General features: G+C 42.6%; 1 protein-coding gene across 2 annotated transcripts in view; it reads right to left on the bottom strand.

The window, feature by feature from the left end:
* The window catches only part of rab11fip1b (RAB11 family interacting protein 1 (class I) b), a 54987-nt gene that overhangs the window by 14456 nt on the left and 21606 nt on the right, over positions 1 to 18925 (bottom strand). Inside the window, exons 2-4 of one of the 2 annotated variants that reach the window (XM_061875803.1) lie at positions 11187 to 11611; positions 3113 to 4227; positions 1950 to 3022 (exon numbers count right to left, since the gene is read on the bottom strand). In XM_061875803.1, the coding sequence (XP_061731787.1) occupies positions 1950 to 3022; positions 3113 to 4227; positions 11187 to 11611 (2613 nt within the window). Of the gene's footprint in view, positions 1 to 1949; positions 4228 to 11186; positions 11612 to 18925 lie in introns of both variants that reach the window. The other variant, XM_061875802.1, reaches the window with a different exon arrangement.

Here is an 18925-nt window from a genome sequence, read left to right as displayed (position 1 = left end):
GATTTTTCCATAAAAAAACGGGTTTTTGTGACAAAATGAGCATACAACTTAAATCTTTAAAATTATTATATTGACAGATAGACCTGATGTTGATCTAGAGATTTAAAACATGAATAATAATAAATACTGAATAATGACACATTTTTAATATGTTTTTGACCAAAATCCTTTGGGGTCCCCGGGATGAAGCCTGAGTGGAGGCCTAAATGTATATTTTTTTATACATAAATGATAAATAATGATAAATGGGTTGTACTTGTATAGCGCTTTTCTACCTTCAAGGTACTCAAAGCGCTTTGACACTACTTCCACATTCACCCATTCACACACACATTCACACACTGATGGAGGGAGCTGCCATGCAAGGCGCCAACCAGCACCCATCAGGAGCAAGGGTGAAGTGTCTTGCTCAGGACACAACGGACGTGACGAGGTTGGTACTAGGTGGGATTTGAACCAGGGACCCTCGGGTTGCGCACGGCCACTCTTCCACTGCGCCACGCCATCCCATATATAATATTGTTTTTTAAAATAAAAATGATAAAAATGGCCCCCGCTTGCTTTGATTTTTCAGTGTGCGGCCCTAAGTGGATAAAGTTTGGACACCCCTGGTCTACAAATAATAATGAAGAGTAATTCATGTTTAATATATACATTTTATATTGGGTTATATTAATAGATTCTAATGTCTACATCAGGGGTGCCCATTACGTCGATCGCGAGCTACCAGTCGACCGCGGGGGGTGTGTCAGTCGATCTCCAGCCAGGCTTTTAAAAAAAAAAAATAGACCTAAAAATGAGTGATCATCAATCTTCACCAAGACGTCACTTAAATGACATTCACGGTACCGGAGGGTCTTGTGAGATGACGCTGGCTGCTGCAAGATCATTATTATGAAAATATGACCGAGAGGAAGGCGAGAAACACTTTTTATTTCAACAGACTCTCGCGCCGTACCTTCCGTCAAAACTCTAAAGGCCGACTGCACATTTCCTATCTTCACAATAAAAGCCCTGCTTCATACTGCCTGCGCTAACTAAATACAGAGTCTCGGAAAACTGGCGTGCACAAGCGATCCCTCAGAAAGCTGGCGTGCACATCACTTGTGCACGCCAGCTTTCCGAGACTCTTATTTTGTTAGCGCAGGCAGCATGAAGCAGGGCTTTTATTGTGAAGATAGGAAATGTGCAGTCGGCCTTTAGAGTTTTGACGGAAGGGACGGCGCGAAAGTCTATTGAAATAAAAAGTGTTTCTCGCCTTCCTCTCTGTCATTTTTTCATAATAATGAACTGGCAGCAGCCAGCGTCATCTCACAAGACCCTCGGGTGCCGTGAATGTCAATCAAGCAAGCTACGGAATTTGCCGCCAGTGTTTTTCTTGTAAAGTGTATGGAAGCTGGATGAATTAGATGCCAAAAACCAACCACTTTCATGTGGTATTGTACAGAAAGGACAACTTTTTTTCTCCTCCATTTGAAAATGTGGGCGTTATCATCATTACTGTCTGATTCCAATCAATGCAAGTCATCACAATCAGGTAATACACCAACTTATATTCTTGTCTTTGTGAAAGAAAGACATCTATATGTGTTACACATGCTTGTATTATCATTAAACACATTTAACTTGTTTACAAAAATGTCTCTTTCATAAATAAATAAATATAAATGATATATATAAATGAGGTAGATCCCCTCCAGTTGGTCAATTGAAAAGTAGCTCGCCAGCAGAAAAAGTGTGGGCACCCCTGGTCTACATGGAATAATGAAGCGTAATTCATGTTTAATATAATATTCACCAGGCTTGAATGAATGATGGGTTCCCACTTTACTGTGAGCGCTTTGAGTATCTAACAATAGAAAAGCGCGATATAAATCTAATCCATTATTATTATTATTATTATAATGTTTACATAGAATAATGAAGAGGTGTGCTGTGTGGAAACTGACCTGTCCAAGATGGCGGCCTCTGTGCTGCCCTTTGACCCGGAAGTAGAGTCAGGATCCTCCTCATCAAAAGGATTGGTGGAAGAAGAAGCAGAGTGTGTCAGACTCTCTGCAGGTTCTCTCCTCTTCTCCTCCATCTTTTGTTCTTCCATCCTCCTGATCATGTCTTCTTGGTCCTTCCTCATGCGCTCCTCTTCTCTTTTCTGTTCTTCTTCCTCCATTCTTCTTCTCTCCTCGTCTTCCTCCCTTTTTCTCCTCTCCTGTTCTTGTCGTTGCATCTTCTCTTTTTCCTCCAGTTTCTTCTCCTCTTCTAGAAGTTGTTCCTGCCTTCTCATCCTCTCCTCCTCTTCCTCCCTCTTCTGCTTTTCTTCTAATGCTAATCTTTCATGCTCTTCTTGTCGTCTCATCCTCTCCTCCTCTTCCTCCACCAGTCTCCTCTTCTCCATGGCTAACCGTTCTAGCTCCTTTTCTTTCCTCACTCGCTCTTCCGCCTCCTCTTTCATCTTTTCTTCATTCCTTTTTCCCTCTTCTTCCACCAGCCTCCTCTTTTCTTCTGCTAGTCGTTCCAGTTCTTCCCTTCTCATCCTCTCCTCTTCCATCTTTCTCACTTTCTCTTCATGTCTTCTCTTTTCCTCTGCTTGTCTTTCTTGCTCTTCTTTTTCTCGTCTTATCCTCTCTTCTTCCTTCTTGGCCTTTTCTTTAGTCATTTTCCACTCTTCTTCCGCGACTCTTTTCTCTTCTGCTCTTAGCAGCTCTTCTTTTTCTTGTCTTCTAATCCTCTCTTGCTCCTCCTCCATCACCCTTTCTTCATTTCTTCTCTTTTCCTCTGCTAGTCTTTCCCGCTCGTCCTCTTGTCTTCTCATCGCCTCTTCCTCCTTTCTCACCTTTTCTTCATTTCTTCTCCTCTCTTCTGCTTTTCTCCTCTTTTCCTCTGCTTGTCTTTCCCGCTCTTCTTGTTTTTTCATCTCCTCTTCCTCCTTTCTCACCTTTTCTTCATTTCTTCTTCTCTCTTCTTCAGCTAGTCTTTCCCGCTCTTCTTCTTGTCTTCTCATCATTGCCTCTTCCTCCTTTCTCACCTTTTCTTCATTTCTTTTTCTCTCTTCTTCAGCTAGTCTTTCCCGCTCTTCTTCTTGTCTTCTCATCATTGCCTCTTCCTCCTTCCTCACTTTTTCTTCATTTCTTCTCCTCTCTTCTTCTTCCTTTCTCCTCTTTTCCTCCGCTAGTCTTTCCCGCTGCTCTTCTTGTCTTCTCATCATTGCCTCTTCCTCCTTTCTCACCTTTTCTTCATTTCTTCTCTCTTCTTCCTGTCTCTTTTCTTCGGCTAGTCTTTCCCGCTCTTCTTCTTTTTGTCTTCTCATCATTGCCTCTTCCTCCTTTTTCACCTTTTCTTCATTTCTTCTCTCTTCTTCTTCCTTTCTCCTCTTTTCTTCGGCTAGTCTTTCCCGCTCTTCTTCTTCTTGTCTTCTCATCATTGCCTCTTCCTCCTTTCTCATCTTTTCTTCATTTCTTCTCTCTTCTTCAGCTAGTCTTTCCCGCTCTTCTTGTCTTCTCATGTCTTCCTCCTTTTTCACCTTTTCTTCATTCCTCCTCTCTTCTTCTTCTTCCTGTCTCCTCTTCTCCACTGCTAACTGTTCCAACTTTTCTTGTTCCTTCCTCTCTTCCTCCTTTTTTTCCTTCATTTTCCTCTCATCTACCTCCAGTCTCCTCTTCTCTTCTGCTCTTTCCAGCTCCTCCTGTCGTCTCCTCTCTTGCTCCTCCTTCTTTGCCTTTTCTTGATTCTCTTCCTCTTCTTTTCGTCTCCTCCTTTCCTCTGCCAGTCTTTCCTGCTCTTCTTCTTCTTCTTTTCTTCTCATCTCCTCTTCCTCTTTTCTGGCCTTCTCTTCATTCTTCATCTCCTCTAATCTTTCCCCTTCTTCTCCACATCCTTCCTCTTCATCAAACCTGTCAATCATCTTCCTCGTCAGCATCTCCTCGTTGGCGTTCCCATCCTCCTCCTCCTCCTCCTCCTCCTCCCAGGCGGTGTACTGCCTTATTGCAGGCAGCGAATTGACCAACGGTGGAGAGCTTTCCGGAACATCATCCATAGACCCGTGGCCAGAGCTGACCAGACTGAAGCTGGAGGCGTTGCGAGCGGCGCGAGGCGGAGGTTCCTCGCAGTAAACATGGCTGCCGTTGATGCACAGGTTGCTTTTCTCTACGGAGGAGTGCTTCTGACCGGATGGATCTTTGCTGTCTGAGCTTCCTGAGCGTTTGTGCTTCATGAATTTGAACTTCTTCTTGCCTAGAAGGGGTGAGAAAAGGGACAAACTTGACTAAAGAGACCGGTGGGGAAAGAACACAATGAGGTGAAGGCCAAACAATCTTAATCTGGATAAAGAGAAATCCTAGCTGCAAACATTTATTATTAGGGGTGTAACGGTACACAAAAATTTCGGTTCGGTACGTACCTCGGTTTAGAGGTCACGGTTTGGTTCATTTCCGGTACAGTAAGAAAACAAAATATACATTTTTTGGTTATTTATTTACCAAATTTGTAAACAATGGCTTTTACCTCTAATATTGGGAACACTAATAATTCTGCCCACGTTAATCCACATTAAACTGCCTCAAATTGTTGCTCAGATTAAATAAAATGACTAAACTTTTCTCCTACATATAAAAAGTGCAACAAAGTTTCAGGTCAATTCATCATGCTTCATTTATGACAGCATTTGGGAAGCCTGTAGTTGATTTGTATTATGTAAATGTTATATTTTTGTCAACATGTGATAGCAGGAACCCTGCCATTCAAAACTAGGCTGCTACATTACTAATGATTCATGTAACTATTGCTGAAAAAAATAGTACAATGGCAATAGGAGAGAGTATTCATCCCTGAACACCATGGAGTTCAAGTGAAATACCAGACAGGGCTTTGCATGCATGCACGCACACACACAGCAAAATGAGCTAACATTACGCTAAAAGCTAATTAGCCTTCACCTCAAGCCAGGACTGCGAGCGAGCTAAGCTGCAGTTTGTTTCAAGAACGTCAACGGGCTCATAGCGATGTTAGTAGTAGTTAACTGGGAGGTGTTTATTATAATTTGGGGAGAGTATGCTGCCGTATGCTCACCTGCTAAACACCTATCTTCTCGACGCTGAAACATTTACTACATGCGCTCTGAATACGCACTGCTGATTGGCTGTTATCGCTTTGTATGTAACCAATCAGATGGTTGTGTGGGTGGGACAATGCTGGGTGCTGACACAGAGGCACAAGAAGCAAAGCAGCTTGTTAAGACTTTAGCTTAAAAACGTGTTCTGTACACCCCCGTACCGAATCGAAACCCCCGTACCAAAATGGTTCAATACAAATACACGTACCGTTACACCCCCATGTATTAGTCGTTACTAAAACGGCCTTCTTTCATCTCCGTAATATCGCTAAAATTCGCTCCATTTTGTTAAAGACGCCGAGATCATTATCCATGCGTTTGTTACGTCTCGTCTCGATAACTGTAACGTATTATTTTCGGGTCTCCCCATGTCTAGCATTAAAAGATTACAGTTGGTACAAAATGCGGCTGCTAGACTTTTGACAAGAACAAGAAAGTTTGATCACATTACGCCTGTACTGGCTCACCTGCGCACTTAAGATGTGACTTTAAGGTTTTACTACTTACGTATAAAATACTACACGGTCTAGCTCCAGCCTATCTTGCCGATTGTATTGTACCATATGTCCCGGCAAGAAATCTGCGTTCAAAAGACTCCGGCTTATTAGTGATACCTAGAGCCCAAAAAAAGTCTGCGGGCTATAGAGCGTTTTCCGTTCGGGCTCCAGTACTCTGGAATGCCCTCCCGGTAACAGTTCGAGATGCTACCTCAGTAGAAGCATTTAAGTCTCACCTTAAAACTCATCTGTATACTCTAGCCTTTAAATGGACCTCCTTTTTAGACCAGTTGATCTGCCGCTTCTTTTCTTTCTCCTATGTCCCCCCCTCCCTTGTGGAGGGGGTCCGGTCCGATGACCATGGATGAAGTACTGGCTGTCCAGAGTCGAGACCCAGGATGGAACGCTCGCCTGTATCGATTGGGGACATCTCTACGCTGCTGATCCGCCTCCGCTTGAGATGGTCTCCTGTGGACGGGACTCTCGCTGCTGTCTTGGATCCGCTTGAACTGAACTCTCGCGGCTGTGTTGGAGGCACTATGGATTGAACTTTCACAGTATCATGTTAGACCCGCTCGACATCCATTGCTTTCAGTCCCCTAGAGAGGGGGGGGTTGCCCACATCTGAGGTCCTCTCCAAGGTTTCTCATAGTCAGCATTGTCACTGGCGTCCCACTGGATGTGAATTCTCCCTGCCCACTGGGTGTGAGTTTTCCTTGCCCTTTTGTGGGTTCTTCCGAGGATGTTGTAGTCGTAATGATTTGTGCAGTCCTATGAGACATTTGTGATTTGGGGCTATATAAATAAACATTGATTGATTGATTTATAGTCATTAAAAACATGTTATAAAAAAGTGTTGCGCTCTGTCTGTGTTTCTCTAACATCTTACCACATTCTCCACGAATCAGGAAGTGGCAGATATGTACGAATTAAATTCAAATATGGCGTGCAATCCTTTTTTCCCCCCACTTTTGTTGGAGTTTTCTATATTTACGGCTGTGTGGATTGTACAGTTAATTCAACTTCTTTGTCATTCTCCATTACGTCGATGGCGGGCTACTGGCCGATGGCGGAGGATGTGTCAGTCGATCGCCAGCCAGGCATTTAAAAAAACAAACCCCCATATTTTTTTCCCACGCTCCCCAAATTGAAATGTTAGACATATTTATTCCTCCGTACAAAACTGCCACAGAGTTAGAGACTTGTGCATCATTCAAGGATGTATAGTGGCAGAGGTCTACACTCTACTGAATGGCATTGTAGTTCATCTTAAAACTGAAGGAAATGTAGAACAAAACCCCAAACCAGTGACTTAGGCACATTGTGTAAAGTGTAAATAAAAAACGTAATAAAATGATTTACAAATATTTCTAACATATACAATTGAATAGACTGCAAAGACACGATATTTAATGTTCGAATTGAATTTTTTTTTGTTGTTGTTGCAAAATAATCAACTTATAATTTGATTGCTGGAACACATTGCAAAAAAAGTTGGCATAGGGCATTTGTACCACTGTGTTACATGGCCTTTCCTTTTAACAAAACTCATTAAACATTTGGGAACTGAGGAGACCAATTTTTGAAGCTTTTCAGGTGGAATTATTTCCCATTCTTGCTTGATGTACAGCTTAAGTTGTTGGGCATGTCTGGGTGTTGTTGATAAATGGCTTTCACTTTGCAAAGTAGAGTTTCAACTTGCACTTACAGATGTAGCGACAACTGTAGTTACTAACAGGGGTTTTCTGAAGTGATCCTGAGCCCACGTGGTGATATCCTTTACACACTGTTGCTTTTTGATGCAGTACCACCTGAGGGATCGAAGGTCACGGGCATTCATTGTTTTTTTCCAGATTTTCTGAACCTTTTGATGATATTACAGACTGTAGAGGATGAAATCCCTAAATTCTTTGCAATAGCTCATTGAAAAATGTTGTTCTTACACTGTTGGGAAAATTTGCCCACGCATTTGTTGACAAAGTGGTGACCCTCGCCCCATCCTTGTTTGTGAATGACTAAGCATTTCATGGAAACTGCTTGTTAGAATAATTTGATCTAAGTTATCACAAAAACTGTGTTGAAATGAGTTCCCGGCGAGAAGACCAAAAGCTGTCTTTGAACCTACCAAGAAGGCTTGTAAAACTCCACTGTATAGGGGGGGAGCAACATGAAGGTGTTTGTTTCTTTCATGTATTGTAATCAACAGAAAGATTGTTTGACCCAAGAGCAACAAAAGCGGCGAAGAAGCAGGGCCTGACTCCACTCCAGGCACTGCTTTTTAGAAGTCTTTTACGAACCACGTTTTTGAACTCTTTTACGAACCTCTTGTCCGGGCTCTTTTTACGAACCTCTTGTCCGGGCTCTTTTTACGAACCTCTTGCCCGGGCTCTTTTTACGAACCTCTTGCCCGGGCTCTTTTTACGAACCTCTTGCCCGGGCTCTTTTTACGAACCTCTTGCCCGGGCTCTTTTTACGAACCTCTTGCCCGGGCTCTTTTTACGAACCTCTTGCCCGGGCTCTTTTTACGAACCTCTTGCCCGGGCTCTTTTTACGAACCTCTTGCCCGGGCTCTTTTTACGAACCTCTTGCCCGGGCTCTTTTTACGAACCTCTTGCCCGGGCTCTTTTTACGAACCTCTTGCCCGGGCTCTTTTTACGAACCTCTTGAACTCTTTTGCGAACTTCATGAACTCTTTTACGGACCTCTTGTCGAACTCTTTTACGGACCTCTTGTCGAACTCTGTTACGGACCTCTTGTCGAACTCTTTTACGGACCTCTTGTCGAACTCTTTTACGGACCTCTTGTCGAACTCTTTTACGGACCTCTTGTCGAACTCTGTTACGAACCTCTTGTCAAACTCTGTTACGAACCTCTTGTCAAACTCTGTTACGAACCTCTTGTCAAACTCTGTTACGAACCTCTTGTCAAACTCTGTTACGAACCTCTTGTCAAACTCTGTTACGAACCTCTTGTCAAACTCTGTTACGAACCTCTTGTCAAACTCTGTTACGAACCTCTTGTCAAACTCTGTTACGAACCTCTTGTCAAACTCTGTTACGAACCTCTTGTCAAACTCTGTTACGAACCTCTTGTCAAACTCTGTTACGAACCTCTTGTCAAACTCTGTTACGAACCTCTTGTCAAACTCTGTTACGAACCTCTTGTCAAACTCTGTTACGAACCTCTTGTCAAACTCTGTTACGAACCTCTTGTCAAACTCTGTTACGAACCTCTTGTCAAACTCTGTTACGAACCTCTTGTCAAACTCTGTTACGAACCTCTTGTCAAACTCTGTTACGAACCTCTTGTCAAACTCTGTTACGAACCTCTTGTCAAACTCTGTTACGAACCTCTTGTCAAACTCTGTTACGAACCTCTTGTCAAACTCTGTTACGAACCTCTTGTCAAACTCTGTTACGAACCTCTTGTCAAACTCTGTTACGAACCTCTTGTCAAACTCTGTTACGAACCTCTTGTCAAACTCTGTTACGAACCTCTTGTCAAACTCTGTTACGAACCTCTTGTCAAACTCTGTTACGAACCTCTTGTCAAACTCTGTTACGAACCTCTTGTCAAACTCTGTTACGAACCTCTTGTCAAACTCTGTTACGAACCTCTTGTCAAACTCTGTTACGAACCTCTTGTCAAACTCTGTTACGAACCTCTTGTCAAACTCTGTTACGAACCTCTTGTCAAACTCTGTTACGAACCTCTTGTCAAACTCTGTTACGAACCTCTTGTCAAACTCTGTTACGAACCTCTTGTCAAACTCTGTTACGAACCTCTTGTCAAACTCTGTTACGAACCTCTTGTCAAACTCTGTTACGAACCTCTTGTCAAACTCTGTTACGAACCTCTTGTCAAACTCTGTTACGAACCTCTTGTCAAACTCTGTTACGAACCTCTTGTCAAACTCTGTTACGAACCTCTTGTCAAACTCTGTTACGAACCTCTTGTCAAACTCTGTTACGAACCTCTTGTCAAACTCTGTTACGAACCTCTTGTCAAACTCTGTTACGAACCTCTTGTCAAACTCTGTTACGAACCTCTTGTCAAACTCTGTTACGAACCTCTTGTCAAACTCTGTTACGAACCTCTTGTCAAACTCTGTTACGAACCTCTTGTCAAACTCTGTTACGAACCTCTTGTCAAACTCTGTTACGAACCTCTTGTCAAACTCTGTTACGAACCTCTTGTCAAACTCTGTTACGAACCTCTTGTCAAACTCTGTTACGAACCTCTTGTCAAACTCTGTTACGAACCTCTTGTCAAACTCTGTTACGAACCTCTTGTCAAACTCTGTTACGAACCTCTTGTCAAACTCTGTTACGAACCTCTTGTCAAACTCTGTTACGAACCTCTTGTCAAACTCTGTTACGAACCTCTTGTCAAACTCTGTTACGAACCTCTTGTCAAACTCTGTTACGAACCTCTTGTCAAACTCTGTTACGAACCTCTTGTCAAACTCTGTTACGAACCTCTTGTCAAACTCTGTTACGAACCTCTTGTCAAACTCTGTTACGAACCTCTTGTCAAACTCTGTTACGAACCTCTTGTCAAACTCTGTTACGAACCTCATGTCAAACTCTGTTACGAACCTCATGTCAAACTCTGTTACGAACCTCTTGTCAAACTGTTACGAACCTCTTGTCAAACTCTGTTACGAACCTCTTGTCAAACTCTGTTACGAACCTCATGTCAAACTCTGTTACGAACCTCATGTCAAACTCTGTTACGAACCTCTTGTCAAACTCTGTTACGAACCTCTTGTCAAACTCTGTTACGAACCTCATGTCAAACTCTGTTACGAACCTCATGTCAAACTCTGTTACGAACCTCTTGTCAAACTCTGTTACGAACCTCTTGTCAAACTCTGTTACGAACCTCATGTCAAACTCTGTTACGAACCTCATGTCAAACTCTGTTACGAACCTCTTGTCAAACTCTGTTACGAACCTCATGTCAAACTCTGTTACGAACCTCATGTCAAACTCTGTTACGAACCTCTTGTCAAACTCTTTTACGACTTCTTTTTTGAACCGATCCTTTCTTTTGAACTGTTTTGTAATCAAAGGCGATGGCTGTTTGTGACCCCTTCCCTTTGAAAGCAGCTGTTGCCATGTGGCCAGTGAAGGTCCATATAACAGCAATCTTTTGGCAGAGCGTGATGACACGGTACAAGGGTACAGATGTCCACGTTTCTCCTCTCTGAACCAAAGTGAATTCTGACTGTTTAATTATTTGCTTCTTGTCTTGTTTAATAGATGTAGTGTTTGAACCTGACACTGTTTTAATACCCAATCATGGCACCCACCTGTTCCCAATTAGCCTGTTCACCTGTGGGAGGTTCCAAATAAGTGTTTGACGAGCATTCCTCAACTTTATCAGTCTTTTTTGAAAAATGTTGCATCAAATTACCAGTTCAAACTTTAAATATCTTGTCTTTGCAGTCTATGCAATTGAATGTAGGTTGAAAAGGTTTTGCAAATCATTGTATTCTGTTTTTATTTACCATTTACACAACGTGCCAACTTCACTGGTTTTGGGTTTGGTAATAAAAATATGATTAAAGAGAAAACACAAACCTTCCGAGGCGTCGATATTAAGGCCAGACGACAAGCTGCCGCTCAGCGAGGAGTTCTTGGCGGGCAGCACCGACATGGACTGCGACATGTTCCTCTGCAGATTGGACTTGTGAGAAAACAAAGACTTTAACTTGTGTTTTTTCTTCTTCTCTTCTTTTCCCGCGGCTGCCTGGCCGCCGTCCTCCGCCCCGTCTTCCTCGCTGTCGGTCAGAACCTGCGTGAAGGACGGCGTCGCCGCCGGATCCGATTCCTTTTTCTTGCCCCGGACTTTGTCCTTCAGCTTGCCCATGCGGGATCGGGGTTTGCCAGCGGCAGAGAGGTCGAACATGCTGGCCGTCATGTTGTTCCTCAGGAACTGGATGTCCACCAGGACCTCGCCTCGGTCTTTGTCCGCCTTGCCTGTCTTGTCCAATAACCTGAACCACCTGGGCAGCAGATAGTTTAATTAGTACGGACAGCAAACAAAGCATCCAAAGGCTCCAACTCTTGAGGGTGTATCCTCATCAAAAGATATAACCACCACAGCTGTGGCTGTTGGGAACCTCCACGTATTGTTTTTTTGTAACTCCAGTATCTGTTTGAAATCATCCAGCAGCTTCGGCTCCATCTACATGGGCTTTAAAGGCCTACTGAAATGAGATGTTCTTATTTAACCGGGGATAGCAGGTCCATTCTGTGTCATACTTGATCATTTCGCTATATTGCCATATTTTTGCTGAAAGGATTTAGTAGAGAACATAGACGATAAAGTTTGCAACTTTTGGTGCTGATAAAAAAGCCTTTCCCTTTTAAAACAAAGGATGCTATTATCATTATTGTATGTATGCAAATCTTCATATATTTTGTGTTTGTGTCTCTAAAATGTACTAACTGCTTGCTATTTTAGCAGAGTACATCAAGGACAAAAATCCTGCAAGTAGAAGAAAAAAACTTTTTTTTTTTTTTTTTTTACAGCCAACATCTGTCTAGCCCAGGGGTCGGGAACCTTTTTGGCTGAGAGATCCATACAAGCCCAACATTTTAAAAAGTATTTCCGTGAGAGCCATATAATATATGTTTTTAATCAATCAATCAATCAATGTTTACTTATATAGCCCTAAATCACTAGTGTCTCAAAGGGCTGCACAAACCACTACGACATCCTCGGTAGGCCCACATAAGGGCAAGGAAAACTCACACCCAGTGGGACGTCGGTGACAATGATGACTATGAGAACCTTGGAGAGGAGGAAAGCAATGGATGTCGAGCAGGTCTAACATGATACTGTGAAAGTTCAATCCATAATGGATCCAACACAGTCGCGAGAGTCCAGTCCAAAGCGGATCCAACACAGCAGCGAGAGTCCCGTTCACAGCGGAGCCAGCAGGAAACCATCCCAAGCGGAGGCGGATGAGCAGCGCAGAGATGTCCCCAGCCGATACACAGGCAAGCAGTACATGGCCACCGGATCGGACCCCCTCCACAAGGGAGAGTGGGACATAGGAGAAAAAGAAAAGAAACAGCAGATCAACTAGTCTAAAAAGGGAGTCTATTTAAAGGCTAGAGCAGGGGTGCCCATTACGTCGATCGCGATCGACTGGTCGATCTCGGAGGGTGTGTCAGTCGATCTCAAGCCAGGCATTAAAAAATAGACATAAAAATGAGCAATCAACAATCATACCAAGACTTCACTTTCGTCAGTTGTTTGACATTCTCGGCACCCGAGGATCTTGTGAGATGACGCTGGCTGCTGCGAGCTCATATTTAAGAAAAAAATAACTAACAGGGCGGACGCAGAGAAACACATTTTATTTCTAGAGTCTCCGTACCTACTGTCAAAACTCTAAAGACCGACTGCACAGTTCCTGTCTTCACCATAAAAGACCTGTTTCATCCTGCCTGTGCTAACAAAATAAGAGTCTCAGAAAGCTAGCGTGCACAAGCTAGCAAGCTACGGAGTTTGATGCCAATGTATTTCTCCCCCGCCTTTCTCACTTGCTTGCCCACCCGCACACTCACTGACGTCACTCACCTGCTGCCAGACATTAAAGGGCCACACACATATGCTACTCTCATAACAAAGTGTTTAAAAACCAGTATGCAAGTTGGACAAATGAGATGCCAAATCCAACCACTTTCATGTGGTATTGGACAGAAAGGAGGACTTTTTTTTTCCCTCCATTTGAAAATGCGGACGTTATCAGCACCACTGTCTAATTCCAATCAATGCAAGTCATCAGAATCAGGTAATACACCAACTTATATTCTTGTCTTCATGAAAGAAAGGAATCTATGTGTGTTAAAAATGCTTGTATTATCATTAAACACCATTAACTTGTTAACAAAAATGTCTCTTTCATAAATAAATAAATATAAATGATAAATAGGAATGAGGTAGATCTCCTCGACTTGGTCAATTGAAAAGTAGCTCGCCTGCAGAAAAAGTGTGAGCGCCCCTGGGCTAGAGTATACAAATGAGTTTTAAGGTGAGACTTAAATGCTTCTACTGAGGTGGCATCTCGAACTGTTACCGGGAGGGCATTCCAGAGTACTGGAGCCCGAAATGAAAACGCTCTATAGCCCGCAGACTTTTTTTGGGCTTTGGGAATCACTAATAAGCCGGAGTCCTTTGAACGCAGATTTCTTGCCGGGACATATGGTACAATACAATCGGCAAGATAGGATGGAGCTAGACCGTGTAGTATTTAACACTGAATACAACTAAATGCGCGCATTTTTAAGTAAGACCAACATTTTTAGAGTATAATAAGTCTCTTATTATTTTGAATAACATTGTTATTCTGAAGCTAGCCAACAACAAATAAAATACTTCTTACCGTTATTGCGACTTCTTGAACAGGTGCGGTAGAAACCGGATGGATGGATTATAATGCATGAGAATGTTTTATATTTTGAATGTTATTTTTAACACTGTGATTACCAGCGGAATTATTAATTACTTACCGTGTTAAGCAATGTCAGCTAAGATTTATCTGAGAGCCAGATGCAGTCATCAAAAGAGCCACATCTGGCTCTAGAGCCGTAGGTTCCCTACCCCTGGTCTAGCCCTACGCTTCATTGATCGGACTTGTGGCTGAGAACGTTCATGCAAGGGAATGTTTGAAGAAAGACTCATTACCGCTGAATAATGGACTGTAATGCTTGCAAAGGGGGCTGTGGAAAACTTCGACCAGGTAAGCACAATTACACATTCATCATTTTATGTTAGTAGAAATAGTAGTGGGTGGAGCGTATTTACATTTTGCTTGGTAGGGCGAGGGGTCCTAATCCTTAGATGCCAAAGTAGAGGAATTCCTACTATCACTACTACTACTACTATCACTGTCACTGTATGATTATTTTTGTATCAAAGCAATAAAAGGACGTTTGTCATCTGATGTAATTTGATCTTTTTTGTGTCACGTACCCCTGCTGCCAGAGGTCAAGCAGTTGGCCCAATGGACTTAGTATACCATACATACATTGTGTCCTGGGCATGACGTTAAAGTGCATCCGGCAGTGGCGGCTGCTCTATAGGGTCTTGGGGCACTACGAGGTTAACCTCTTTACTACCGTTACCCCAGGTGGCCCTTGGCAAAGGCCTGGTACCTGACTGCCCCCTAGCCAGGGATACGGTGAAGACCTCAACGGCGGAAGACGGCAGATTTAAGGACTACCACAATGGCTGTGATGGCAGAAGAAGGCTGCAGCAGAAAAGGGTCCCCAGTCGTCTTGGACTTCATGCCACCGGACCCTGACCCGATTCTGTCAAGGATCGGGTGGTGACTGTCTGTGCACCAGTTTCCCCACATAAAACAAAGTCAAGCACAGGCATCCTCCATAAAAAGGGATATACCCCCCTACCAGGAGGATTGTCATACTCGTTCGAGTGACCGCCGATGATGACAATGCATACTGTACATACTTTTTACATCTGCCCAAAGTGCACGACGGGCACATTCTGTAGCAAGAGCGCTCATCGGGACAGTAGTGCCGAGTGGACTGTGTCTCCCAGGGGAACAATGTTGGTTGTGGCCTGATGGTAACGTAAGGGAGTGGCAAACAGCACATGAAATCTGTCTGACTTTTGTTTATGAATAGTTTGTGTTATGATTGTATCTGTCCATGTTCTCTTTTGTTCAAATGTAGCTAATTGCTTATGCTTTTGTTATCGTGACATGTTTCATCAATCAATCAATCAATGTTTACTTATATAGCCCTAAATCACTAGTGTCTCAAAGGGCTGCACAAACCACCACGACATCCTCGGTAGGCCCACATAAGGGCAAGGAAAACTCACACCCAGTGGGACATCGGTGACAATAATGACCCAGTGGGACGTCGGTGACAATGATGACTATGAGAACCTTGGAGAGGAGGAAAGCAATGGATGTCGAGCGGGTCTAACATGATACTGTGAAAGTTCAATCCATAATGGATCCAACACAGTCGCGAGAGTCCAGTCCAAAGCGGATCCAACACAGCAGCGAGAGTCCCGTTCACAGCGGAGCCAGCAGGAAACCATCCCAAGCGGAGGCGGATCAGCAGCGCAGAGATGTCCCCAGCCGATACACAGGCAAGCAGTACATGGCCACCGGATCGGACCGGACCCCCTCCACAAGGGAGAGTGGGACATAGAAGAAAAGTTTTTTTTGTTTTTCAGCCGTGGTGTGCTGTCACGGCCAGCAAGGCCTTCTCTGCTGACCTAACAACCAGAAATCATGATCATAATTAAAAATACAATTATTTTTTAGTTTACCTAAATATCTAAAAGTGTCATTGTCAGGTTCAAACACGGACGACATCTATTAAACAAGACAAGAAGCAAAGAATTAAACAAACAGGATTAAATTTGGCTCAATTTGGGGAGAAACTTCTGGTCTGTACTCTTGTACAGTCTCCAGCACGCTCTGGCGAAAGATTGTACGCCTCCTCCTTTATTTGGACATTCTCTGACCACATGGCAACAGCTGCTTCTAAGGGACGAGGGTTGTGAACAGTTCATAGAAGCGGTGCCTGGAGGGGAGTCTGGTCCCACTTCCTCTTCGCTTTTGTAGTTCTTGGGTCAGACAATATCCGTTGATTACGATACATGAAAGAAACAGAACACCTTCATTTTGCTTACCCCCCTACATAGTGGAGTTTTTACAAGCTTTCTTGGTAGGTTCAAAGACAGCTTTTGGTCTTCTCACCGGGAACTCATTTTATATAGTTAAAATTTTATCAACATTTTAAAATGTATTTAATTAAATTTTTAGGCAACAAGGGATAGTATGAGTTAAAAAAACTTGCATTGTTCAGAAAACATCAAAAGTGTTATGAATGATTGATGTATTAAAAGGCTGTAATTACCTAAACTAAAGTATTCCACCTTGCAACTTTTTTGGGGGAAATATTGCATGTTTTGTTTTTTTCCCCCATGGTAGAAAATGTTTTGTTTGTTTTACAAAAACAGCAAAAAACATTACAGATTTTTTTTTCCCAAAAACTTTATACCGTATTTCCTTGAATTGCCGCCGGGTATATAGTATGTGCCTGCCTAGAATTACTGCCGGGTCAAACTCGTTTCGCTAAATAATTAGCGCATGCTTAGCATTACCGCCGGCTCAAACTCGTTTCGCAAAATATTATTTTTATTAGCGCATGTCTAGAATTTCTGCCGGGTAAAACTCGTTTCGCGAAATAATTACCATATGCCTAGAATATCCGCGGGTCAAACTCGTCACGTCACGAGTAACACTTCACCTGTCATCAATTTTCAAAATGGAGGAGGCTGATTTCAATAATTTGAAATCGCATAAAGGGAATATTAAGAGCTATTCAGTAGGATTTAAGGTCCAAGCTATTGAATATGCTAAAAAGAACAGTAAGCAGCTATGTTTTATTAATATACCGTAGCTGCGTGTGTCAAATATGAGTCATTAAATGACTCCAACCTCCTGGTGGTAGAGGGCGCTAGTGATCCTTCTTGCGACTACTCGGCTGCAAAAGAAGTGACAACAAGCAGCGATCGTTTATTTTTTCCTCTCGCTTGCACTTTTAACATGGAGGATTACATATCTAAAATAAAACAGTTTTCTAAACTGGACTTTCAATCGAAGCAGGAAGTAATAAAAGGAAGATCTCCATTGAGACAGAGACTTTTAAAACTGAAGAAAGATAGGGAAGACTTCTATGAAAAAGTTAGATGCTTTTGATCAGAAGGAGCTGCGCATGGACTTCATTTATAAGTAAAGGTAAGACCATAATAATGTTTTTTTTTTTTATATATTAAATGTGGTTTTCATGATGGTGTCCTTACATCACACTCAAATTTATAAGCGCAGGCCTAAATTTACCGCATGCCTTTGGTAAGCGCCGGAGTGAGAAGAGGTTTTAAATTAATTAGCGCCCCGGCGGCAATTCAAGGAAATACGGTATTTATGGAGCTGTTGAAAAATTTTAAGCATTGAAAGTTTAAAAACATTTAAAAAAAAATACATACACTCCGGCTTCCTCCCACCTCCAAAGACATGCACCTGGGGATAGGTTGATTGGCAACACTAAATTGGCCCTAGTGTGTGAATGTGAGTGTGAATGTTGTCTGTCTGTGTTGGCCCTGCGATGAGGTGGCGACTTGTCCAGGGTGTACCCCGCCTTCCGCCCGATTGTAGCTGAGATAGGCGCCAGCGCCCCCCGCGACCCCGAAAGGGAATAAGCGGTAGAAAATGGATGGACATACTCACACACACAAATCAATATATGACTTACTTATAACACTTTTTTGAGCGTGTCCATATGTTGTTTTTATGAGGTTTAAAGTAGGTTTTAAATCAAGTACACTCAATGATTAAAATGTCACCGGGTGTGTTGTCAAAAAAAGCAAATAACCAACACAGCTGCGGCTGTAGGGACCCTCATATTGTTGTATTTCTATTATGAACTTCAATATCTCAAAGAAAGTAACACTTGACTTTCCACGTCATGATTCACCCCCTACGCCAAGGAAAAATATATTCAAAAGGTTTTTTTTTTTTTACCTCCTACAAAGTTCTTGGAAACTGCAACCAAATGGAAAATGACTTCATAGGAAAGTTGTACAAAAATAAGAATACAACTGACTAGTCTTCTGAAGAGTTTAGTATGAATGCTTTGACTTTTACAGACTGTCATGAGACAACCTGCACTGTTAAAAACAAACATAAAATCTGGAGAACGCTGAATGCTTCAAAAGGGGTCTCAGAAAAAACGTTAAAAAAAATAAAAAAATAAGAAGTTAGAATCAGCATTAAAAGTGCTTATCAGGCATAAATCTGGGGTTAGTACAGAGCAAAATGAAATGTGCATTCCTGAGGAAATGAGGAAGGCACTTTGTGCAATGGTGTGTGTGTGTGTGTGTGTGTCCATGCAGGGGTCTCTCTGTGGTATTTCCATGCTGCCAGCAGTCAAACTGCTAACGTGGAAGAAACGACGATTGCACAATGCACTCAAATGTGCATTGCATTCATTTAAATTGTTATCGTGTCCGGATGCAACCATTTCACTCTCTATACTGATATTGGAGCCTCGAGTATCGGCTGACACCGATATCGATCCCAGCAGGAATCATACATACTTGTATTACTTTGTAGTGTGGAAAGGCTTGATCGAGTGACACGACTTAAACAGAGAAGAACTGTAGGAATTGATAACCTGAGGTGGGTAGAGTAGCCAGAAATTGTACTCAAGTAAGAGTACTGTTACTTTAGAGATGTATTACTCAAGTAAAAGTAAGAAGTAGT

The sequence above is a fragment of the Nerophis ophidion genome, linkage group LG17 (assembly GCF_033978795.1).
Source record: "Nerophis ophidion isolate RoL-2023_Sa linkage group LG17, RoL_Noph_v1.0, whole genome shotgun sequence".
Taxonomy (NCBI): Eukaryota; Metazoa; Chordata; class Actinopteri; order Syngnathiformes; family Syngnathidae; genus Nerophis; species Nerophis ophidion.
Note: the sequence above shows the minus strand (reverse complement) of the source record. Positions and strands in the feature narration are given on the sequence as shown.